Below are 21,755 nucleotides of genomic sequence, written 5' to 3'. Positions count from 1 at the left end.
CAGCCCACATATTCCAGCACTTCACCCTCATCCCTGCGGGGCCGGTACATTAGACGCAAGCATCGCGCCTCTGGCCTTAGTTAGGATTTGTTTTAATGAAACTAATCCGTGACAACTCTCGTCCATTCCACTGGCCTTGTAACCCTCAGTGAAATGCTTTTAACATTTCTGTGGACCTCAGCTGCTGCAGGAGCCAGAAGAGATGAACCATAACAGACAGAGCAGTCAGTTTGAGCAGCGTGTACGACCAAAAAAACGAAACAACTTGTGGTGTTTTAGACATTTTTATGCACAGCAATGATCACACAAAACAGTTGTAAACCATGTATAACACAAAAAACAAAAAAAAAATAGCGCTACTTTCTATGATCCATATTCACGCCAATATAGAGTTACAAATAAATTAAATGTGTGATTTTTGATAGATGCAATGTATTTATGACCCTCGGACGTTCACTGAGGGAAACACAGTGTATGAGTGAACATGACATGATGTGGGTTGAGGGTGCACCAGGGATGGGTTGCAAACACACAATCAGACGAAGATACTGGTGAGGAGTGTAGAGACACACAACTGTCAACATTCAGGATTCATATTACTGGGCACATTATGTTGATCTTCAGTCATCACCTCCAGACTCTCACTTTTCACTTTTCTTTTCCTCTCTAGCAATTTGAGCTGCAAGGCAGAAAGAAAAAGTCAGGATGTCAAGGTGTTCGGCATCAGATCTACAGCACCACAGAGAGGAGACAGGTGACCGTATTGTGATTCAATGTCAATATGTACCATCAGAAACACACTGATTTTTAAATCTCAGAGACTTGTACATGTGTTACATGTGGCATATAACCCCCCTGGTTGTCCTTAAGGGTACTGCAGGTTGGCTCTGAGATGTCATGTACATCCCAAATATTGTTATTATTATTTTTGTTTTTAATTTATTATGGGGAACATGCTTTTGGTAGATATTTTGAAAATTATTACATCAAATTTAAATTATATATTTTAAATAAATATATCATATAAATGAGACATACTGCACTATATATATATTATTTTTTAACAACCTGAGATTAAATTATTTTGGACTTGATGATGTTTATCTTGATAAAGAGAGTAAAGTGAATATTGTTTTGTTTTTTTTTTCTCCCCTGTTACCCAGAGGGACACTCACGTCGAACCTCCAGTTTACACTCCACTATGTCTTCTCCACTCTCGTTGACTGCTTTGCACATGTAAACCCCTCCATCAAATGGACAGGGTTTACGGATCTCCAGTGTGAGGACGCCTTGTTTGCTCAGCATCCGGTACTTGACTTCGTTCGAGATGTCCATTTTGTTTTTGTACCAGGTCACTTTGGGCTACGATTGAGCAGAACAGTAGCATATTTTCACTGTCAATATTAGTCACACATTTGTTAATATTTGATGTCATGACTCTGCTGACCTTTGGGATACCCCTGACTGAGCAGCTGAGGGTGGCGCTGTATCCTGCTATGACGGAACGGTTCACTAAAGGGTGTGTGAACTTGGGGGCTTCCGCAAAGTCGGGGTCCTTGTATGATGGCGGCTTGTATTCAATACCTGAGGGGCCAAAAATATATTTATTAATGTGTTGGACTATCTTGGCTTCAAAACAACAATAACTCTTAATTGCAACAATCAGAAGAAAAAAAAAGACGTATTGACGCATGATGTGGTTGATACAAATTAGTTGGCTTCACAAGATTTTTATTTTTTTTATATTTCACTGCATGACATGATGCCTTGCTGGATTGAGGTGTGGTGTTTCAGCCATGTCCTAGAGACAAGTTAAAGACGATAAAGTGATGCTAGCTTTGTAGCAGCTTAGAATAGCCATTCAAACCATGTGCTAATAAACTATCTGGTATTTAAATGTGTCAGTAAACCCTGCTCAAACAATTACACCATCATTAACACCAACCGTAACTGCTGATGCGTGCTTTTGTGTTGTTTACAGAAAACTCTGGCCCAGCTTTACAAATGTCGCAGCAGAAACTCAGAGACCTCGGAGTAATCAGCTGATGAGATGTTAGCATTTGCTGGAACAGGTACGAGGTCAACCGAAACACACATTTTTGTCACCTTTTTTCTGAATGAAAGCACTGTCCTTGGTGTTGCAGGCTTCCAGGCTGAGGCCCACCAGGTTTGCGGAGAAGACTCTGAAGACGTATTCGTTGCCCATGATGAGGTCGGAGGCAATGCAGTTGGCTCGTCTGTACTGTTCGTACACTGTGAACCACTCCTTTGGATTTACAGGGAAAAACAAAACAACAGTATATTTATATTCAAAGTCACATCAGTCGACGCTTCGCTACATTGTCACAAACTAACAGAGAGCTTAGAGTACGATCCGAAACAATGTAGGCTTTGGATCTTTTTCCTAGGAACATTGAGGGACTATCAGGCAGCTGACGCTCCTTTATGTCATATCAGAGGAGAACGTGGAGCAGTTGCTGGTAACATAATAACCAGCATTCCTAAATTCCTAGAAAGGGATGCAAATAAAAATAATTTGTTCTAATTAAGACCACAGAAAACCACAGACTGTCAACAGGGCCGCGCACGGATATAAAGCTCCTGCGTCACATCACAGACAGTCCAGTCCAGTTCAAGGCTACCAGGATAAGATTAGGACATTCCTGTTGGACTTTGTTCCTGGCAGCTCTTGGTGGAGGATGATGACAGCTGGAAACTCTCGCCAACAAGCCCGTAATGTATCACCGCTGTCCCACATAAGAGCCCGTGGGCTCAGCATTGGCCGATAACACTGAATGTGTCACAAGAGGCGGCTAAAATATCCCCGTGTGTCTGTGCGGCCTTCATCCTCCCACATGTACACACGCTCCGCTCGGCCGCGCACGCAGGGAGGAGATGTGGCGTGGGTGGCTGTCAAGGGTAAAACTAGCCATAACGATCCATACTATACTGTTGTACCATAAGACAAAGCCTCACCATGGTTTTTTTCTCGGCCTTCTGAATGGTGTACCCAGTGATTTCACAGTTTCCATTGTCTTTCGGAGGTTTCCACTCCAGGGCCACGTTGAAGCCCCAGATATCTGCGATTTTCAGCGCCTCTGGTGGACTTGGAAGGTCTACAAAGACGGAACCATTTTAGGAGGTCTGGTAATGTGATTTTTTAAAATCCTTGAATACCGACACAACAACAGTTTTCCAGTGCGTTCAGTCAAACTCACCGACGATCTGAAGGTTGACACAGCCTGTGTCCTCTACGTTCTCAATCTGCACCTTTAGTTCATACTTTCCAGAATGCTGTCTGTCCGTTTTACGGATGAAGAGGATTGTATCTACTTCGCTGTTTCTGACGTTGACTGATGACGGGTTTAAAGGCTCCCCGTCTTTGCTCCAGGTGACTATGGGCCTGGGTTTACCCTGAGTGACCAGGAGACACAGACACAGTCAAGGCCACTGCCAAGGCATGTGATCGGTATGCATCAAATTGAGATTTTGCGATGTAATAGTTTCATTAATTAACATCACCTGGAATGGAATCATGAGATTGACAGTCTCACCAACTCTCTTGATGATCGTCTGGCGCAGATGTCTGGGGATTAAGATCTTAGGCCGTTCTGAGAAAAGTAACGTTAAAATATATACATATATGTGTGTGTATATGTATATATATAGGTCTGGTCCACTCACGCATGATCTCTCTGATAGTGACCGGCTGAGTCAAACAGGTGGGAGAACTGGGTCCAGCCATGTTGTAGGCACGGACACGGAACTGCAGCTTCTCTCCTGTGGTCAGGTCCCGGATTTTTATTGACGTCTTGTCAGTCAGACCTTCCATGGCTGGAATCCATTCATCAGCTGGGAGCAGAACACAAAATGATCTTTTGTTGATTTATTTCAGTATCAGTATCAGTATTCCAGTAGTTTGATTTCCTCCTTCGTCTGTTGTTGAATATATTTTGTAACCTGACAGCCCATCTGTGAACCTCTCATATTCTCAGATCAACGTAGCATCTCATTTAAAGCAACACCAGATTTTTTGCACGTTTGTTATACTGGGAAAGTCGATCCACTCCTGTATTAGCTGGTAGAAGTACAATATCGATTTCAGCTGGAGAGTCGGTGGCTGCAGTACTCACAGCCCTCCTTGCAGTACTCAACCCCATAACCCATTAGTTCAGATGATCCGATCCTCTCCGGTGGTCTCCACTTCAGCGAGATGGAAGTGTCACTGAGGTCGTCCACGCACAGTCCAATCGGCTGACTCGTAGGAGCTGAAAAAAAAAACAAAAACAAAAGTCAATACCTGGTGTTACTCCTGATGGTCACGGAGTCAACTGGTCTGCTCATTTCTATTTCTGATTTCTATTTTTGCACGGCATAATCGTTAATACTGGAGAGCGTGTTTTTTATACAATTTCATGTCTGGATCTTGGTTGTGAAAACCACTGCACAGGAATGAGATAAAATGTCATTTTAACTGGGAATGAATGTAACTGGGAAAGGAGTTGGTCAAGATAAATTGAAGTCATTTCTCTACAGAGTCTTCATTCAGTCTAAAGAAAAAATATATTTAATAAAGCTGTGGTTCCGCGCCCCCCCCGCCCCCGGCGGACCCCCCCCCCCGGGGGGGCATTTTTCCCTCCACTGCAGGGGAACCATTTTCCATCGGGAGTCCACATCCACTGTTGGCTTCTCAGTGTCTCCCCTGCAGAGAAACCTGCTGGTGGTTCTCAGCTGGATTGTCATTCCCGTTCTGCCTCCAGCATTAACGCTAAATCCCTAAGCTCTAACTGGGAAGCTAGTTAGGAATCAGCAGACCTGCTACTGACACCAGCTGCATGGAGAATGTGTCCCCGTCTTCTGCCAAATGCCCTTCTTTAACCTATGCTCCAACATCCTCCACGCTATCTCCTGATCATCCTGTAGTCTGTCTCCTCTCTGCAGCGGCCCACACAGATGCGTGGACTGCCTGTGTTAAACAGTTGATCCCAGCAGATCCCGGCGCTTCCAGGCCATTATTTATAGAGAGGAATGCCAGAGATGACTTCCTAATGTGCTGTTTTGTCAAATGAGCAGCCGTTTGGACGCAGCAGTGTTCCTTGTTAAATCGACGAGACAGTTCAACTAAGATGTTTGATAAATGTCCATTAGTGACACACTGCCAGCTATTAGACACACACATATGTGTGTGTCTATATATGTGTGTATATATAAATACATATATGTATGTATGTATGTAATATATAAATATTGAAAAACAAACTTTATACATTTTATACTCTTACAGATGCAAACATATATTAGTGATTTCCATAAACATATGTATACACATATATGTATAATTATACTCTCAATTATACATAAATGTGTAATTGACAGTATATTACACACATATATACTTTATGTATATATGTATATAAATAAATGTGTATATATATTATAGAAATATATGTATACATATATAACAAATATATACAGTATATAAATTGGGAATAAAAAATGTTTTTGATACTCCATTCTACTAGTGGCTCATGTTGAGAAATCTTCAGTACAAAATACCTTAAAACTTTTCTGTAATTTAAAACAATATTTATTTGCCACAGCAGGTGGCGCTCTGACATATATACCTATGACCGTTATGTGAATCATGTACTGTATGTACGGCCTATATTTTTGTGACAGTGAAACAATCAACATACTTCTCAGGTTACAACAAACATGACCCCCTCGACCTCCGCCCGCCCCACCTTGTCATGACGACAAATCATCCAGGCCCTGAACGGGCCCACAGAAACCCAAGAGCAACCAGAGCAGGAACGACAGGACCAGAGAGCCATCAAACATGTCAACATCATCACCTTCAGCTTCACCACATCTCGTTAGCTGACGAGGAGTCATTTATTTAAACTATAATAACTCCGTTACACAATGAAGCCCCTTTTTTGTGGGTAGGTTTAATACACACACTGTGTGAAAACTCACCGACCGGCACGAACGGTTGAGAGGCAGGGCTGTGACGTGACATGCCAATGCTGTTGACGGCGTACACTCTCATCTCATACTGCACGCCTTCAATCATCCTCTTGGCTTCATAGGTTGTGTCTGGGTAGGGGTCAAAGTTCAGCCTCATCCACCTGTAGCTCCTCGTTTTCTTCCTCTCCACGACGTATCCTATGGAAGAGATATGGAAAACAATAGTTGTCGTCCTGCTCTCAGTAATACGGACAATAGGAGGAGGAGGATTTTTTTTTTTTTACCAATGATTGGATGTCCACCGTCAAATGCAGGGGGATCCCACTGCACAACACAGGAGTCTTCTCCCATGCTGAGGATCCTGGGAGCTTGAGGAGGATCTGGAACATCTGAAATGATTGTATAAAGACATACGTTTTTGATGTTCCATCCTGACAGGACTATGGTCTCGTCTCCTCGTACTTAACCAACTCCCTTACCGACAACTTTGACGTTGATATCAGCAGTGTCTTCTCCAGCAGGGTTTCGCACCACCACAGAGTAGACTCCTTCGTCCTGCCGCTCCGCCCCTTCGATGGTGAAGATACAGTGGCCCTTGGTGGTCTCAACATGGACCCTCCCATCTCCCTCCGATATCACCTGCACGACGAGGAAAATGAGTCAGAGCGCACGGTGCGACACTGCCGGAGTATTTTTGAAGGCGTGTGAATCTCAGATCACACACACCCAGTAGACCATGTCATACGCCACACTGATTTACATCAGTCCTTGGGCTTTCATTTGGTAAATCATGCTTTTCAAAACAGGTCGGTTTGAACGAATTTCCCCAAATGTCTCCATGCAGATGCAGCACCAGGCCTCTGATGATGTTTTGTTTTGCAGAAAAAAAAACATTACCATTGTCGTTATTTTTAAAAGGGGCTTCGTTTACCTCTGTACCAAATATTTAAGGATAAGGAAGGTCATTTCCAGGACTAATCTCTCAAAACTCAAAAGAAATACATTATTTGTGAACCCACATATGGAATTTTCTAAGGACAATGGGAAATATTAAAACCATTTTAAAACACTATTTTATTTTATTTTTTATTTTTCACTTGCTTAGGTGTATTTCTTCTTGTGAACCACACAGGTTCTTGACTATAGTCACTGGCTTGTTGTCTGATGTGTTTGTGACCACACTGCATATGAGTGCATATATAGGTACAAAGTTGACTCAATAGGTCATAAAACAGATGATATTATTTAAAAAAGTCGTGTCCCTCTGCCAGGCCTTCCAACCAGCTCTGTTAAATTTATTTGATCCAGTTTTTCACATCTCTCCAAAGAACATTTTATAATCAGAGAAACTTACCAACCTGGATAAACAACAGGTCGGCTTGTGGAAATTTTGCATCTTTATCTAGGTACACTGTTATATTTTCCAAAACCTGAATTATTATTATATTAACATTATTATTTGACTTTTGTTTAGGAATCCCGTTGTGGGCCGGATTGGACAGTTTGGCGGGCCAGATTCAGTCCATGGGCTGCCAGTTGATAACCGCTTGTGAACAGTAAGTAGCCTTTTATTTTTTTTTTTTTTGTTTTTAAAAAATAAAAAAAATAAAAGGTTTTTTTTTTTTTTTTTTTTTTTAGATTTATCTTGGAACTTTTAGTTCTACCCTTGTGTAATTTGTGTAAAGTAAAGCCTCAGCAGTCTGTAGGTAAAAACTGCAGCCCACTGTTGTAGGTCAGTCCACCATCCATCACCACTTACAGGCAAACCGTGTCATCCAGTTAACACACCTACCATTTTTGTCACCAACATATTCCTCTGCACACTGTTATTAAGATTAATAACAGGTCCTTCTGAGAAACTGAATGTGCTCCCACCCAAACACAGGCAGAAGCAGCAAAACAAGTCATGCACACTTACCTTCCCATCTGTCACGATCCAAGAGGTGGTCTTCCCTTCCTTCTCCTCGCCTTCAGCTTTAACAGAACTAGCCTACATTTGAGCAGAGCAAAGTAGTAAAAGCCGCAGCACTAGGGTTGTTAGAAGCAGCGTAGCCACATTGATTTAGCCTCAGAAAACTGCTGAAATGCTCCAGTTAATACAGAGGAATGGAATTAAATGAGGTTAAATTGTTATGGGTGTCTGATTTTATTAAAAAATGAAATTATGCAAATCTGTAAAGCATGTTAGTCCTATGTGCCTCTCACCTGATTCAATGTTTTTGGCATCAAGTAAACCTCCAAATCAGGATGTAACATTTATAATTTTTTGTTAAACCAGGGTTGTGCAATTTACTAGATCTACCAGTAGATCACTAATTATTACAGATAATGAGTAATTACAAAAATAAAAAATAACAAGTATATATACATGTACATGTATATATATATATATGTATGTGTGTATGTGTGTGTGTATGTATATATATGTGTGTGTGTGTGTGTGTGTATGTATATACACATATATGTATATATACATTTATATATATATATAAATATACATGTACATGTATATTTATATATATATATATTCTAGAGTGTGTGTTGGTGAACATATACTGGAGGTATTTAAACATATTTTTCCATACAGCTACATGCATTTAATCAGTGCCCCAAAGAACTCAAAGGCAAAGTCAAGAACTCAAAGGCAAATGATACTTCCTGTCAAATCTGTAATCAGTTTTCAGTCATAATGAAATAGGGCTGAATGCATCATCACAACCAGTGGCTACATGCATTTAATCAGTGCCCCAAAATATGATATATATGTATATACGATCATTCAGCCCTCCCTGGTCAAGAACTCAAAGGCAAATTTCTTACAAATAGAACCAGCTTATTTATTTATTTATTTTTTATAAATTTTACTGTAATATGCAAACTTAAAAGTAACCATTCTATTTCTTACAAATAGAACCAGTGGAAAAAAGTACCAATCCTTACTTTTTACTGTTGTGACGTGAGAGTTTCTTGTCATTACATCCCGACTTTCAGTTCATTTTGAATTAGTCGGAGTTATTGTTATTGTTTTCTCTGTGATTTTCTGTACGTTCTGTACGTCATCCAGGACAGCTGTGACCTGTCAGGTGATGGACGTGTGAATCTGATCATTAAGTAAAAAAGGTTGACTGTCCACTTGTCCCTGTTACCTTCTCTGCTTTAGTCCACACCACCGTGGGGGCGGGGTCTCCAGTGATGGGGACGTCCAGTCGTAGTTTGTTCCCAGCCACTACTATTATAGTGGACTCGGCAGTACGACCCAGACAGTCCAGGTGGATTTTAGGAGGATCTGAAAGACAGGAAATGAACCAGCTTCTACATTTCCATCTGCGTCTGAACGTGACGTGATATCATGTCAGATTTGAATGCTTACCTTGACGCGGCACGAAATCAATCTTCACCTCTAGAAACAAAAAAAAAAACAATAGAAAATTATATTAAAAAAAAGATTCAGTAAATTATGTTATTTCTCAAAAAAGGTCAATTTTTTACCCAAGAAGTTGAGTTTGGCAGAAAGGTTGAAAGCATAACCATCTGGTACAAAAGTGTAGTCGCCCTCGTCCTCTGGTTTGACCTCATCAATGGTCAGTTTATGGTTCCTAAAGAAAAATAGGAGGAAAAAAAATCATTCTACCATCTGGGAGTAAGGAATTAAATGTAATTATGCATTTGTTAAAAAAACAAAAACTGTCACCTTCCAATATGTGTGATATTTATTCTGGCATTGGGCTGGACTTCCACACCGTTCTTAAACCAAGTTCCTCGCACGTTCTCGTCAGAAACTTCACATTTGAAAACGGCCTGATCCTTGGCCTTTACCGTGAGGTCTGCAATGCTCTGGTACACCTCCAGTTGTTTTTCTTTAAAAAAAAAACAAAAAAAACAAACCAACACAAGACCCATCAGACATCCAGATTTTTAATATCAGTATGGGATATGATCCACTAATATGGAGGATAATGCCGTAAACAGAGATGGATGCAGATATCGTATACGAGAGTAATACGTTTAGGTGTGGCGTCTTTATCGTCTCCGTGTTCTGTATCATAGCAACAGACACAAGGGGAAGCACTGATTGGATTTCTGCGAGGAAATAAAGTAAGAGGATACGAAGACCAGATGCAGGAGCCTGGGGTTATTAATGCACATCACAGGAAATAATGCACAGAGGACTTATTAAAGTTACCTCAAAGAAATGATTTCCCGGTGAGATAAATCACACCGAGCGCCTTTTGTAAAGGTTACACAAGTTTCATATCAGCTCACCGCCGGCTGCGGAGGGCAAATAAGGTAGGAATGGCTGTAATATGGGAGGTGTTGGATGGAGGTGTTGATCCCTGCTGCACGATGGCAGCTGGAAATTCTTGGCAGGCTCAGTGTTCGATTAACAGGCCAGACTGGGCTCGGCAGGACTCGACGGGAGCAGGGATTGGGTGGAAATCGACACACAGCAAATTCAAGCGGGCCAACATCTGTATGTCACATGTGCAAATATATATATGTGAATACAAATAGACTAGACTAATAGACTAAAGCTTCAATGAGCAAACATAGAAAAAATGTAATAAAGATGTAGAAGATAGGTGGTCAAGTCATTTTAAATTGGTTAGAGTATTGTCTTTATTGACAAAAAGATTATTTTATTCTGTTTTGTTTTATTTTATTATTTTATTATTTTATTATTTTATTATGGATGTTTTTGTTGTTCACATTTATTTTTTTCATTATAGATTTGACAGATTAATAGTAAAGATATGCTCAGTTTCCTTTGCTGCATCAATGTTTAATTATTAGAGAGAGTTACGATGAGTTTCCTTTGCTGCATCAATGTTTAATCTTGCAGGAGATAATATACGTGTAAAGTTTTTGAATCAGTAATCAGTTATACCTAGTAGTACTTAAAAATTGACTTTCTTGCACAGAAATTCAATATATTCTATTCTTCTAATGCTACTAGCTATTTTAGTGTTCATGTTATTAGAGAGAGTTACGATAATATTATACAACGAAACACCTGACACGAAAACTTGAACTAAGAAAAGATAGATTGAAAAAAAGACTGAGGAAAATCAGTCAGTCGCTCCGGCAGATCTGTGTCCTTCAGCTGAAATGTGGCCTTTAAGTCTCCTAACTTTAGCTGCTGTGGACAAGGACATCAGTGCAGTGTCCTTGACAGAATAACAGTGTTGACGACAAGAGTCACTGTATCCCAGGAATAGACGGCATGCCAAGAGTGGCAGAGCCGCCAGGCTGTTGCCTGTAAGGAATGAAAAAGTTCATACTGTACAAAGGGACCTCCGTGCAGGTCATGACCGAGACTCACCCTGAACCATGAGCTCAGCCATGGACTCTCCGCCGTTAGTCTTCACTTTGTAGTGGCCGCAGTCCTCTTTGGAGGCTTCGTTAATGATCAGGAAGTGTTTGCAGCCGTCCTTTTTGAAGCGGTACTTGAAGGACTCGTCTCTTGTCAGTTCCACACCGTCTTTCTCCCTGTGCAGAAGAAAACTCTCGTTCAAAAAAGTTTATTTGACCTTCATTCATGACCTTCAGCCATGACCTTTAACAGTTTCTCTAAATAGTACAATAAATCTTTCAGTGTCTTTTAGTGAAGAGACGGCTTTTCTGAGGAGTTCTTCATTGCTTGAGGTCGCCAACTAAATCTGTCGCAGGGCCAGAACCTTTTTGGACAGTCAGTTCTGGGCCGGATTGGATGGTTTGGCTGGCTGGATTCAGCCCGCGGGCCACCAGTTCATGATAACTGACCTGGACCCATGATTTTACTTAAGCCCGGTTTTATTTTTCTTGCCATTTTTACTGCTTGAAATCAAACCATGATGTCCTATAAAATCATATTTGTAGTTTCACGTAGATAGTCGCACGTAGATATACATTTAAAATGAACTAAAAGAGCGACGTAAGTAACAAAAAGTTTCAACCATTTAACGTTGGCTCCTTCCTCTGAAACTTCACACTCCAACTCCACACGTTCTCCGTTCATGACCATCTGATCCTCCAGGTTCTTCACGATCAGGACAGGAGGCTCTGGAGAAATCAACAAAAAGTGTGAAGCAGAGTTGTTTTTGTTTTTTTGTTTTCTTCTTGTGGTTCTTCATTGTTTTCTCCAAACCTTTCATTACCTTTAACGAAGAGCTCAGTGGTGCACTTCTCCTCACCCACCACACAACAATAAGCTGCATCGTCTGCCAGGGAGCAGTGGTTGATTGTGAGGTAGCGCATGTTTCCAACACTCTCAAAAATGTACCTAAGTAGAGAGAACGCACTGATTAAAACTGCAGTATTTCCTACTAGGCATTACTTCTATCACCTATAGGTGAAAATATTTCCTTACTTGCTGGTGATGGTGCGAGAAGAGGATTTCAATCAGAAAAGAAGGAAAAGAAAGAAAGTCAGTGTTGAAAGTGTGTGGTTATTATGTTTTATAGAGAGGAGGTGAATTCAGACCTTCCCGTTGGCTGGATGTCCTGACCATTCTTTCTCCATTTCACCTCTACATCAGGATTGGCAACCTCTATAGCCAGTTTTATTTTATGACCTTTTGTCACTTGGTAGGCAGGATCCAATTTCTTCAGGAAAGCTGTGTCACAGAGACGACGGCAAGTGAGGACAAGGAATGAATTTTTTTTTCTTTTTTTTTTTTTAAATCTCTATTCCTGTCAGGAAGAAAAGATCTAGTGCACAACCTTCACTTTTCTTCTCCTCTTTCTTCATCTTCTTCAGCCTCTTCAGCATGCCTCTTAAATCAGTTATGCCGTACTGAAAAGCAATCTTTTCGTACGACGAGGCGGGAGCGTGGCGAAGGATGTCCCACACGTCCAAGTCAGGCTCTGTGCTCACCTGCACCGCCCTGCAGGACAAACAGAGGCAGGTTAATAGAAGTCAACCACACAGTCATGGCAATCCTATTGATGTATGTAGTTTAATGGTCAGACATAACAATAATAAAACAATAATTTCAACCTGTTCATGATTTTATTTAAATGTTAAGTCACCTTTACTAGAGTCAATTGAATTTAAATATCTGCCCAGTTTAGTGGTTAGATTAATCATAGTTGTTTTTTTTTTTTTTAGATTTTTAAATAAAATAATAAGTAGAGTAGCTTCAATTCCAGACATGGTTTTTAAGGCCACATAAAACTGAGATAAAAATCAAATTTTCCATTCAGCTCTGTTATCAGCTGACACTGAGTACATCAGTATTATTCAGTATTGTAGATTTTCATAATATGTTTAACTGTTAAAAACAATTATTACTGTGTTTCATTGTCTTTACACCATATTTTTGGGTGACTGAAAACAAAATTATTTTTGTTTGTTGTCAATAATTATCAGTGTCTAAATATCAAAATATAACCTACTACTAATAAAAAACAGAATATGCAAATTCAACTTTCCAATATAAATCCATTTGAATGTCGACAACATGCCAGCAATTTCTTACCGATTGGAGGATTTTAAGAAACTGCTGCTCATTCAGAGGTAGAACCCGAGAGGCAAATATGGCAAAAATGAAACCACACAAGTTACAACACAGCAAATGCAACACAACACGACACCACAGCATATTAGGGAAATGTTCTTCATCAGTCATAAATAAAAACTAAAACAGAAGCATTACGCTGTATAACATAACAACAATCGAAAAACATGGTTGATTCAAGGGCGGGAATGGAGGTGGGAACAAGGAGCTGTTGAAAGGATGTGTTAAAGTAGCAAACAGAGCAACTCCTAAATATTGGGGGATGAGGAAGGAGTGGTCACATGTTGGCTGGGACACCATTTAAAATAAACAATCGTAATAAAGAATACTATAGCCAGTGTCATCGCTGCTATCGTGTGTTAATGTTAAGTCTTATTTTCATGCGGTTAAGGGTCACAAGGTCAAAATGCACGCGTTTCTTACTCTCTGGTGATGCAGGTCCATGGAGGAAAAAAGAAAAGAAAAAATACAATGAGTTTAAATGAATTCAACATATTTTGTATTTTTCATCTTCATCAAGTGTTTCTCATTGTTGACGTCTTGATCACCTCTTTTTCAATAAGGTGCTGAAATCCAGCTCTCCAGAATCTTCTTTTCCGTCTGTGCTACTGCAGAAACACCAGCCAACAACAGTGTAAAAATGAGCAGCAACAGAGTGAGAGGTTGTTGTTGTTGTTTCTACAGCAATTAAGACAAATGTTAATATGGTTTTCACGCAAAAAAAAAAAGAAAAAGAGAAGGTTTTCTTGTTTGTTTGGGGTTGAAAAGAAAATATATCCATAGACAGTGAATGCAAGCAGATGTTTTGCTGGAGTGTGGCCATGTTTAAAGGAATATTTTCACATTTTGGAGTTCAGCTAGTTAATGAAATATTTTATATAAATAGTTGGTATTGGGCCAAGATGGGGCCAACGTACCCTACATTACATTACTTTGTTATAACAGTATGAGTATAACACTTGCGACTCATACTTTATATGAATTAATGAAATGATTTATTTATTTTATTTATTTTATTTAAACATCTCTATCATTTTTCCTCAATAGTAAATGTACACATTATTATCATGTTTTTTTCTATAGTCTTTTATCTTATCATAATAGATAAAATAAAAGATGCATTCACGTAAAGATGTTTTTGGACCAATAAATCAACTTTCAAAAACTTAAAAAAAAAAATGAAATAATGTTTGATAAAATTTGAGTTATCTACTCATTTCAAGGTACTTGTATTATAATAAGTAATAGTAAGTTGTAGATTCTGGTCTGTGACAGAGGAGTTTCAGATTAATCTGACCAGCTACACTCGTCCTAATACTCTACCATCCTGTGGTTGGACTGGATTTGAACCCTTTTTGGACCTCGTTTGTTTCTGTGCTAACTTTGTTGTTCAAATCAGTGTGTCAACTTCTGCAGGTGTATGATCTGTAGACCGCAGTAGGGGACAATTACGGGACAATAATACTGGACGGGACCAAGTCAAAGTGCGTTGTGTCACCTTTGGCCACTAGGGTAAAGGCGACATGGTTGAATTGTGTTTAGTTCAATTTGATTTTTATTTTACTGATCTGTGATGGGAGTAGGATCTGGAACCAAAGATTTTCCAATTAATTAGGATAATTAGGGATTGGGAATTCTACAGGAAGAAATAATGTCTAGTAGGATCTGGAACCAAAGATTTTCCAGAATGTTGTAGAAATTAATTAGGATAATTAGGGATTGCGAATTCTACAGGAAGAAATAATGCCCAAAAATGTTAAGATTATTCCTTTAAACCATGGGCATCTACAGATGTCCAAGCAAAAAACCAATTCAAAGAAACACTTGTGGTTAAAGACGTCTTCAGACCCTCGACGGGGTCTGCTCAGTGCTGGTCACAGGAGTCAGAGATACAGACATGAGTGTGTGAGGCTGACTGATCTGTTTCTGTCTGCTTCCTGCCGCCGAGGCAGATTAGAACGTCAGTATCTGCTTTACGTGTTAAAGGTACAACACACACACACCAGTGACTGCTTCCTGTGTGTTGAGGAGCACCATGGGCTCTGCTGGTTTATCAGGGTAACACCAGCACCTGTTTGTGCAGCTGGTTCTGCTGTTTGAACTCAGACCCAGGAGGAAATCAGAGAGAGCTAATGGCTGCAGCATGTACAGGACTTGAATATATCCAAAATCTGAAAATGTAGGCTAGAGCTCAATATGATGACAAATGTATCCATTAGCTCTTCCACTGACGTCCTGCCTGGGCCTTTTCTCGTAAATACAGCAGAACGAGGCGACTCTATCCAAAAACTGGTTCTCTTCTTTAACAGTCAGAGTTCTCAGAGTTTGAATCAGGGCCTCTGTTTTTGCAACAAACCCCTGGACTACCTTGTTGATGGTCCACTTCTCTTCTTGGCACCAGACTCACTCCTAATAGGTCAGTATTTCCACAGTTATTCTTTGAACATATACCATGTAACAGTTGCACTTTCTTTTGTTGGTCAGATCAACATCAGGCGAAGAACTGCTGCAGATCTGAACCAGACAGAACCAGTCTGTCCAAAACTTTGCCCCAGATTCAAACATATATACAGTACTGTATTTGCAGATGATTCTTTCTATATATTCTTATATATTGCCCTCAGAACTAACTAAAATATATTTATAACCAAGACTACTGTTTATTGTACTTTGCACTGCATGTTGCTTTTAGACGCAACAAAAGTTTACATTTACCTATATATGTTAAGATTGATATAAACTATTCTGACCCAGATATAAAAAGTAGAAACAAACATCACACTCTTGCATTTTATGTAATAATAATAATAATAATAATAATAATAATAATAATAATAACTTTTATCAGTTTCTATGGAGAAGTATTGTACTGTACTAGAACCCTAATCTGGTTGTGTTGTGTTTGTTTAGCAGTGTGGACCATTTACTTCTGCATGTTGTTGTTATTTTTCTGTATAATTACCGTGTTTACTTGCATTTGTTTGTTCAGTCTGAGTCTGGCCCTAGTCGGTTTATTGTTTGAGAAAATAGTTCAAATGTTTACGCATAAATGCACATTTAACAAAGAGCATTTGACCAGAAAAAGGGTTATTTTCTTCTTCCCTGGCCTTCACTAATGAGCTAAAATGACATATTTTCTGATGGGGGCAGGTTGTATAAACATGCAATTGAGGGAGTAATGTATGTAATCATCATTTTAAACCAGATCCTGGAGAAAAAAGACTGTGGTACCATAAAGCAGTGTGAAAGAACATGGCTTTATCTAAAATAATAACTTTCCTCATTTAAAAGACTAGGAAAAGCTACTGATTTACAAACTTCTAAGCATTTTGAAGCCAGGCAGGAAGTTGTTAGTGAACCTTTCTAGGCTAAGGGACTATAACAAAGAAGCAAAACTTCTTTGTTATAGTCTAAATGTACATAACATATACGTTAGACCAGTGTTTTAATTGAAAAAAACAAAAAAAAAACCAAAACTTACGTGCGTCTGAATGCTGCTCTAATGTCGAAACCCTGAGGTGCTCCGGCCTCTGAAAAACAGGACCAACATCTCACTGCCTCTGCTTTTACAGTAATACATCACATCAGTGGCAGTGTAAGTGGTCCGTACCATGTACAGCCAGGTCAAAGTTGCAGCTGTCGAACTTGTCTTTGGATGACACCTCACATCTGTAGCCTCCTGCAAAGTTGGCTTTGGCAGCGATGATGTGCATCTCAAAGGTGTGAGTCTGCGGCCACATTCAGCAGAAAACATTACCACCAATCGAATCGGACATTTTCACGTTTTTACATTTTACAACACCAGCACCAAACCTTAGTGTTGCGGTCAAACGACTCCTTGAGCTGCAGGTGTTTCCCAGACTTGCTGGCCAGGTCCATCCACTTCCCTTTGAACCACTTGACCGTAGGTTTCTTCAGTAATGACGTTGCGCTCACTTTAGCCACAAACGTGATGTTTCCACCTGAATGGAAAGTTATTGGAAATTTGCCAAGTTTGAAATCCTATTCTTTTTTTTTTTCATGACTAGCATGCTAAGGTCCTTCACCTTCAGTGACTTCTCCACTCTGGGGCTTCTCCACGAAGAGACCTGTCAGGTCCTGTCGAGTGTCTGCAGGCTGTTCGTCTAAAAATCCATTGTGCAAAATGAATGTTAAAAGGAGATCAAACCACTGTCTGGTTTAACTGCTGCTCAGACGTGTCCATGCACAAACTTCACTTTTGATGACTTCAGCACTTTAACGTATCAACGTGTCTACAGATCTATATTCTCTCTGTCTCTGAGTTACATGCAACTGTTGTCTCAATTGTTGTATCAGAAAGCTGGTGCTGGTGCCAAAAAAAGGCAGACACAGTTTGGTATCATCTGCATATTGGGAGTATATACCACACAAAAATATGTGATTTTAGCTAACAAATGGTTTAGGAATATTCTAGATGTTTTATTTACTGACCTTCAGCCGAAGGGCCATTTTTGGCTGATCCTTTCACATCCTGTCCTGCTGCTGGTTCAGTTGCAGCTGGTTCTGTTGCAGCTGGTTCTGTTGCAGCTGGTTCTATTGCAGCTGGTTCTATTGCAGGTGCTTCCTGTTCTTCTGTTTTACTGGGCTCCTTGCATCCATCAGGTTCAGCCTTACTGGTAATTTCTGTGTTGTTATCACAGAGATTCAAAGACATAAAATTAGATTTTACCAGCACCAACATAAACACGTGTTTTTGTTTTGTTTTAACTCTGACTGTGACACAGTTTAGGCGCTGGCAAATATTTATCACCCAAATATTTCTGTTGTCTTATCATTTCTGAAAGTCTGGTTGACTTTCCATTTCTTATCAGTTGTCTCTGCAGCTGCTCTTGAGTCCCAGTGAAGTGGATGTGTGTGTAAGGGTCAAGGTCAATATACAGACAGTGGACAAATAGGACAGGACCATGATATGTAGCCCACTCAGAGAATACCATTTTCTTTTTCCCAAGATTATTTACATTCATTTCAATTGTCCGTCTTCGTCTTAGCCTTGTTAATTCTTTTCAGGGTTAATTAAAAAAGAAAAAGAAGAGAAAAGTGAAACAAGATTGAGGGTCAAATACTTCTCAGACGTGGACCACAAAAGACTTGGCGTGCACAGTCTATCAGTAGGTGCGTAGTTGGATCAGGTGCCGACACATGGTGATCATGCAGTGCGCCAAACATCTACTGGCTGGTCTAGTGCATTTCTCAACCATGTGCTCTCAGCAGTGTGGTTAGGGTATCCCACCTGGTGTTTGTTTGACCTTCAGCTCAAACTTCACCTTTGACCCGCCGGCAATTACTGCATAGACATTAGCATCACCCTGGGTAATGGCATTAATGGTGAGGGCGTGCTTGTTGCCCTTGGCTGTGATCACAAATTTGTCACCGCTCGTAATGTCCTTAGTGCTGCACTGCCATCTGACTTTTGCGTCAGGCTTCTCCGTCTCAGCTTCAAAAAGCACAGAAGAACCTTCCACTGCCTCCTGACTCTTTGGTTTCCTGGTAAATGCCGAGACTGAGGAGGGAAAGTCATTTCAAAACATAAAAGTCAGAGCCTAAAAATGGACTGTATTTTAGAAATGCAAACTTCAGTTTACTTTTCCTGATAGAAAATGTTTGGTTACATTCTTAGAAAGTCACATTCACCGTTAATCTTTTCAAACTAAGTCTCGGGGTGACCTTCAGTGGACACCAGTGGACATGTTCAGGTCACAAGGACAGTTGTCCTCTGTCTCATAAAATGTTTAAAACAATGTAAAAAAAAGAAAGACAGAAAACAAACCCACAGTATTTAAACGCACACACACACATATATACACATATATATTTACGTGTGTGTAATCCATTGACTTTCACAACACACACACACATGAAAAAAACAAGTCCACACCATATGAGATGACCCTGAGTGTTTAAATATAGGCTCCTGGTAGAGTGACCAGAGGGACGGGCCTCGGCTGCAGCAGGGACACAGGTACCACAGACAGGGGATTAGACTCCGTCTATTTCTGTGACTCCAGAGGCACAAAAAGAATGATGTGCTCTCAGTCTGTCTGCAGCTAGTATTTCTATACAGCAACACATTACCTCCTCGTCATATTGGCATTCACATTTGTGCAGTTCCTAGAGTTGTATTTTACATGTTTTTTAAATGATGAGAGTTCACGTGCCTTCACTTAATGTTAGCAACCTTTGAGGTTTTGTTTGTTTAGCCTTGATTAATGGATTTAATGAGCTAATTATTTTACTTAATAATATTATACCTACATTTCATTTATTTCTTTGGCAGAATCAACATTTTATTTATGTTAGTTTGTGACCTTCTTCATTAAAATTAATGAGAAAGGGGTTGATTTTTTTTGTTTGTTTATTTTTCTTTTTTTGCTGGTCTGATGATGCTAGCAAAGTAGAATAGATCATTTAGAAGTTCTATTTAAAAAAAAAACTCTCTTACTGAAGAGTCAGCTGGAGATGGACATATGCCATGATTAATCCACAAATACTCTGTTATAATTCCAATGAAACATCTATGTCCACATATATGTGTATATATATATACATATATATTTATACACACATATATGCATATAGACATATATACACAGGCTCTTGTAGCTACTGAAACATGACGTACATGTGCACTGATTATAATTAATAATAATGCTACAGCATCATGGTGACTCAACAAATACTCAACACATAGTCACCAAAGACTGTGATCACATAGACACAGGCCATGTGGACCACTCTGTGTCATCTGAAACGACATACAGTCTCACAACTTGTCTCACAATGTCCATTCTAACTATAAAGGCAAGAGAGAAGCAGGGAGGGAGGGAGGGAGGGAAGGAAACAGTGGAAAGTCATTTGTCAAGTAGGAATCCTGTTTGGCATTTTTGCAACAGTGTTGCACTTGTTGAATGCAGCGATGCTGGAAATGTAAAATGCGGTGTCTATTTCACACTGTGTTTCCACTGAGGCCGTATGAGTGAGTGAGTGAAGTTCCCGTCGGTCCAGAATGACATTCACGTGTGTTTAGGACACACAGATCCCATTATTGATGTGCTGGAATTCAGGCCAGCCACTGACCGGGTCATAAAACACTTTTTCTAACGCCTTACCCCTAATTACTTACAGTTTACATTAGATCATATATAGTGTACGGATTAGCACTCTTTATACATTAAATTGTAATTGAAATGTATTGTTTGTAATATAGCTTTGCAATTTTCTTTAAAATATTTCTCTCTGCTCTCAAAGTAGTAGCTGTATTAAATATGATTATCTATTGTCTACTGGATTATTTTATTTTATTTTATTTTATTTTATTTTATTTTATTTTATTTTATTTTATTTTATTTTATTTTATTTTATACATTGTATTAATTAAGGTTTATCAGACTTATATAACAAAGACTTGTGGTTTAAAATGACCACACTGTTCAGTTATTCAAATGTCCACGTCTGTATCACAGAAAGAAGCTGACTCAGCACTTACTTGTTTTTTTGACCGGCTCCGGCATCGTGGCTGATTCTTTCTCCTCTCCTCCTCAGTGCTCCTCACTTTTCTTAAAGCTTCTGCTTCCTTCACGTCAACCCTCCGTGGCTTTAGTAGTGGTGCTGTGCCCCACCTTCCACCAACTCCCCCTCACTAACCCCCTCCACGAACCATCCCACCTCTCTTGGCATTTTTTTTCAAGGCCCAGTACAGTTTCCAAAAAAACAATAACCTCCTCTCTCATCATAGCTCCTCTCACTCCAGCAGCCCACCCCCCCGCCCCTCTTCCTCCTCCCCCTCTGCAGTGACCAGTCCTGTCTGACCTCAGGCTATGTTTCGACCAGCCTCTCCTCCAACACCTCAGCTGGATGATAGATTGAGGGGGCAAAGAAGGAGAGGAGGGGAGGCAGGTGGTAAATTTAGAATCTTGGACCTATCAGAACCTTGGTCTGTGCTGCTCTGTGTTATTTTAAAAAAGAGTTCAAATAACAGCGATTGAAACACAAGGAGAAGGGGTTCAGTTCCATTCTGTTGTCTTTTGTTCAGCTCTCAGTCATGAACTACTTACACATCGACCATGGAGGGGAGCTGTTGGCTCTTCAAAGAGTGACTACCTCATATTTGGTTATTTTAGTTACTGCTTCCTTGACGTGAAAAACATGATTTTTTTAAACCACTTTTTTTATTGTTAATATCTAAACACGCACTAAAACATATAATAAAGCTCTCTGTTGATTTAATGTTAAATTCCTTCCATTTATTGAAGATGAATTCCTGGCGTTAATA

General features: G+C 39.8%; 1 protein-coding gene across 6 annotated transcripts; it reads right to left on the bottom strand.

Moving 5' to 3' along the window:
• Nucleotides 1-265: 265 nt before the first annotated feature.
• On the bottom strand, nucleotides 266-21,127 carry mybpc3 (myosin binding protein C3). Of its 6 annotated transcripts, XM_025055573.1 has the most exons (34): nucleotides 20,970-21,127; nucleotides 18,717-18,986; nucleotides 17,918-18,109; nucleotides 17,512-17,589; nucleotides 17,279-17,427; nucleotides 17,076-17,193; nucleotides 16,947-16,995; nucleotides 15,833-15,874; nucleotides 14,014-14,073; nucleotides 13,889-13,891; nucleotides 13,427-13,450; nucleotides 12,669-12,832; nucleotides 12,430-12,562; nucleotides 12,317-12,319; nucleotides 12,105-12,229; nucleotides 11,904-12,009; nucleotides 11,291-11,457; nucleotides 9,662-9,827; nucleotides 9,460-9,566; nucleotides 9,341-9,370; nucleotides 9,117-9,256; nucleotides 7,889-7,960; nucleotides 6,450-6,609; nucleotides 6,255-6,359; nucleotides 5,980-6,168; nucleotides 4,134-4,268; nucleotides 3,685-3,852; nucleotides 3,523-3,611; nucleotides 3,219-3,414; nucleotides 2,977-3,116; nucleotides 2,107-2,266; nucleotides 1,448-1,584; nucleotides 1,176-1,362; nucleotides 266-679 (listed from the first exon to the last, which is right to left on the bottom strand). In XM_025055573.1, exons 1-34 carry the CDS (start codon nucleotides 20,992-20,994, stop codon nucleotides 642-644), a joined length of 3,927 nt encoding a protein of 1,308 aa, XP_024911341.1. In that variant the 5' UTR covers nucleotides 20,995-21,127; the 3' UTR covers nucleotides 266-641. The 6 variants fall into 6 exon arrangements, with proteins under 6 accessions (XP_024911341.1, XP_024911345.1, XP_024911342.1 ...); XM_025055577.1 differs by lacking the exon at nucleotides 7,889-7,960; XM_025055574.1 differs by lacking the exon at nucleotides 13,427-13,450.
• Between the last annotated feature and the right edge of the window lie 628 nt (nucleotides 21,128-21,755).

This window comes from Cynoglossus semilaevis, chromosome 5, assembly GCF_000523025.1.
Source record: "Cynoglossus semilaevis isolate Cse_v1.0 chromosome 5, Cse_v1.0, whole genome shotgun sequence".
NCBI classification, from domain to species: domain Eukaryota; kingdom Metazoa; phylum Chordata; class Actinopteri; order Pleuronectiformes; family Cynoglossidae; genus Cynoglossus; species Cynoglossus semilaevis.
Note: the sequence above shows the minus strand (reverse complement) of the source record. Positions and strands in the feature narration are given on the sequence as shown.

What these genes read in the sequence shown, in the direction of transcription:
- mybpc3 (XM_025055573.1), bottom strand. Translation starts at nt 20,994, where the DNA reads ATGCCGGAGCCGGTCAAAAAAACAA. An exon ending in AAATGGCCCTTCGGCTGAAG is followed by an intron (nt 17,590 to 17,917) that starts GTCAGTAAATAA and finishes ATGGATTTTTAG; the next exon opens with ACGAACAGCCTGCAGACACT. An exon ending in AGGCCGAGAAAAAAACCATG is followed by an intron (nt 2,267 to 2,976) that starts GTGAGGCTTTGT and finishes GTAAATCCAAAG; the next exon opens with GAGTGGTTCACAGTGTACGA.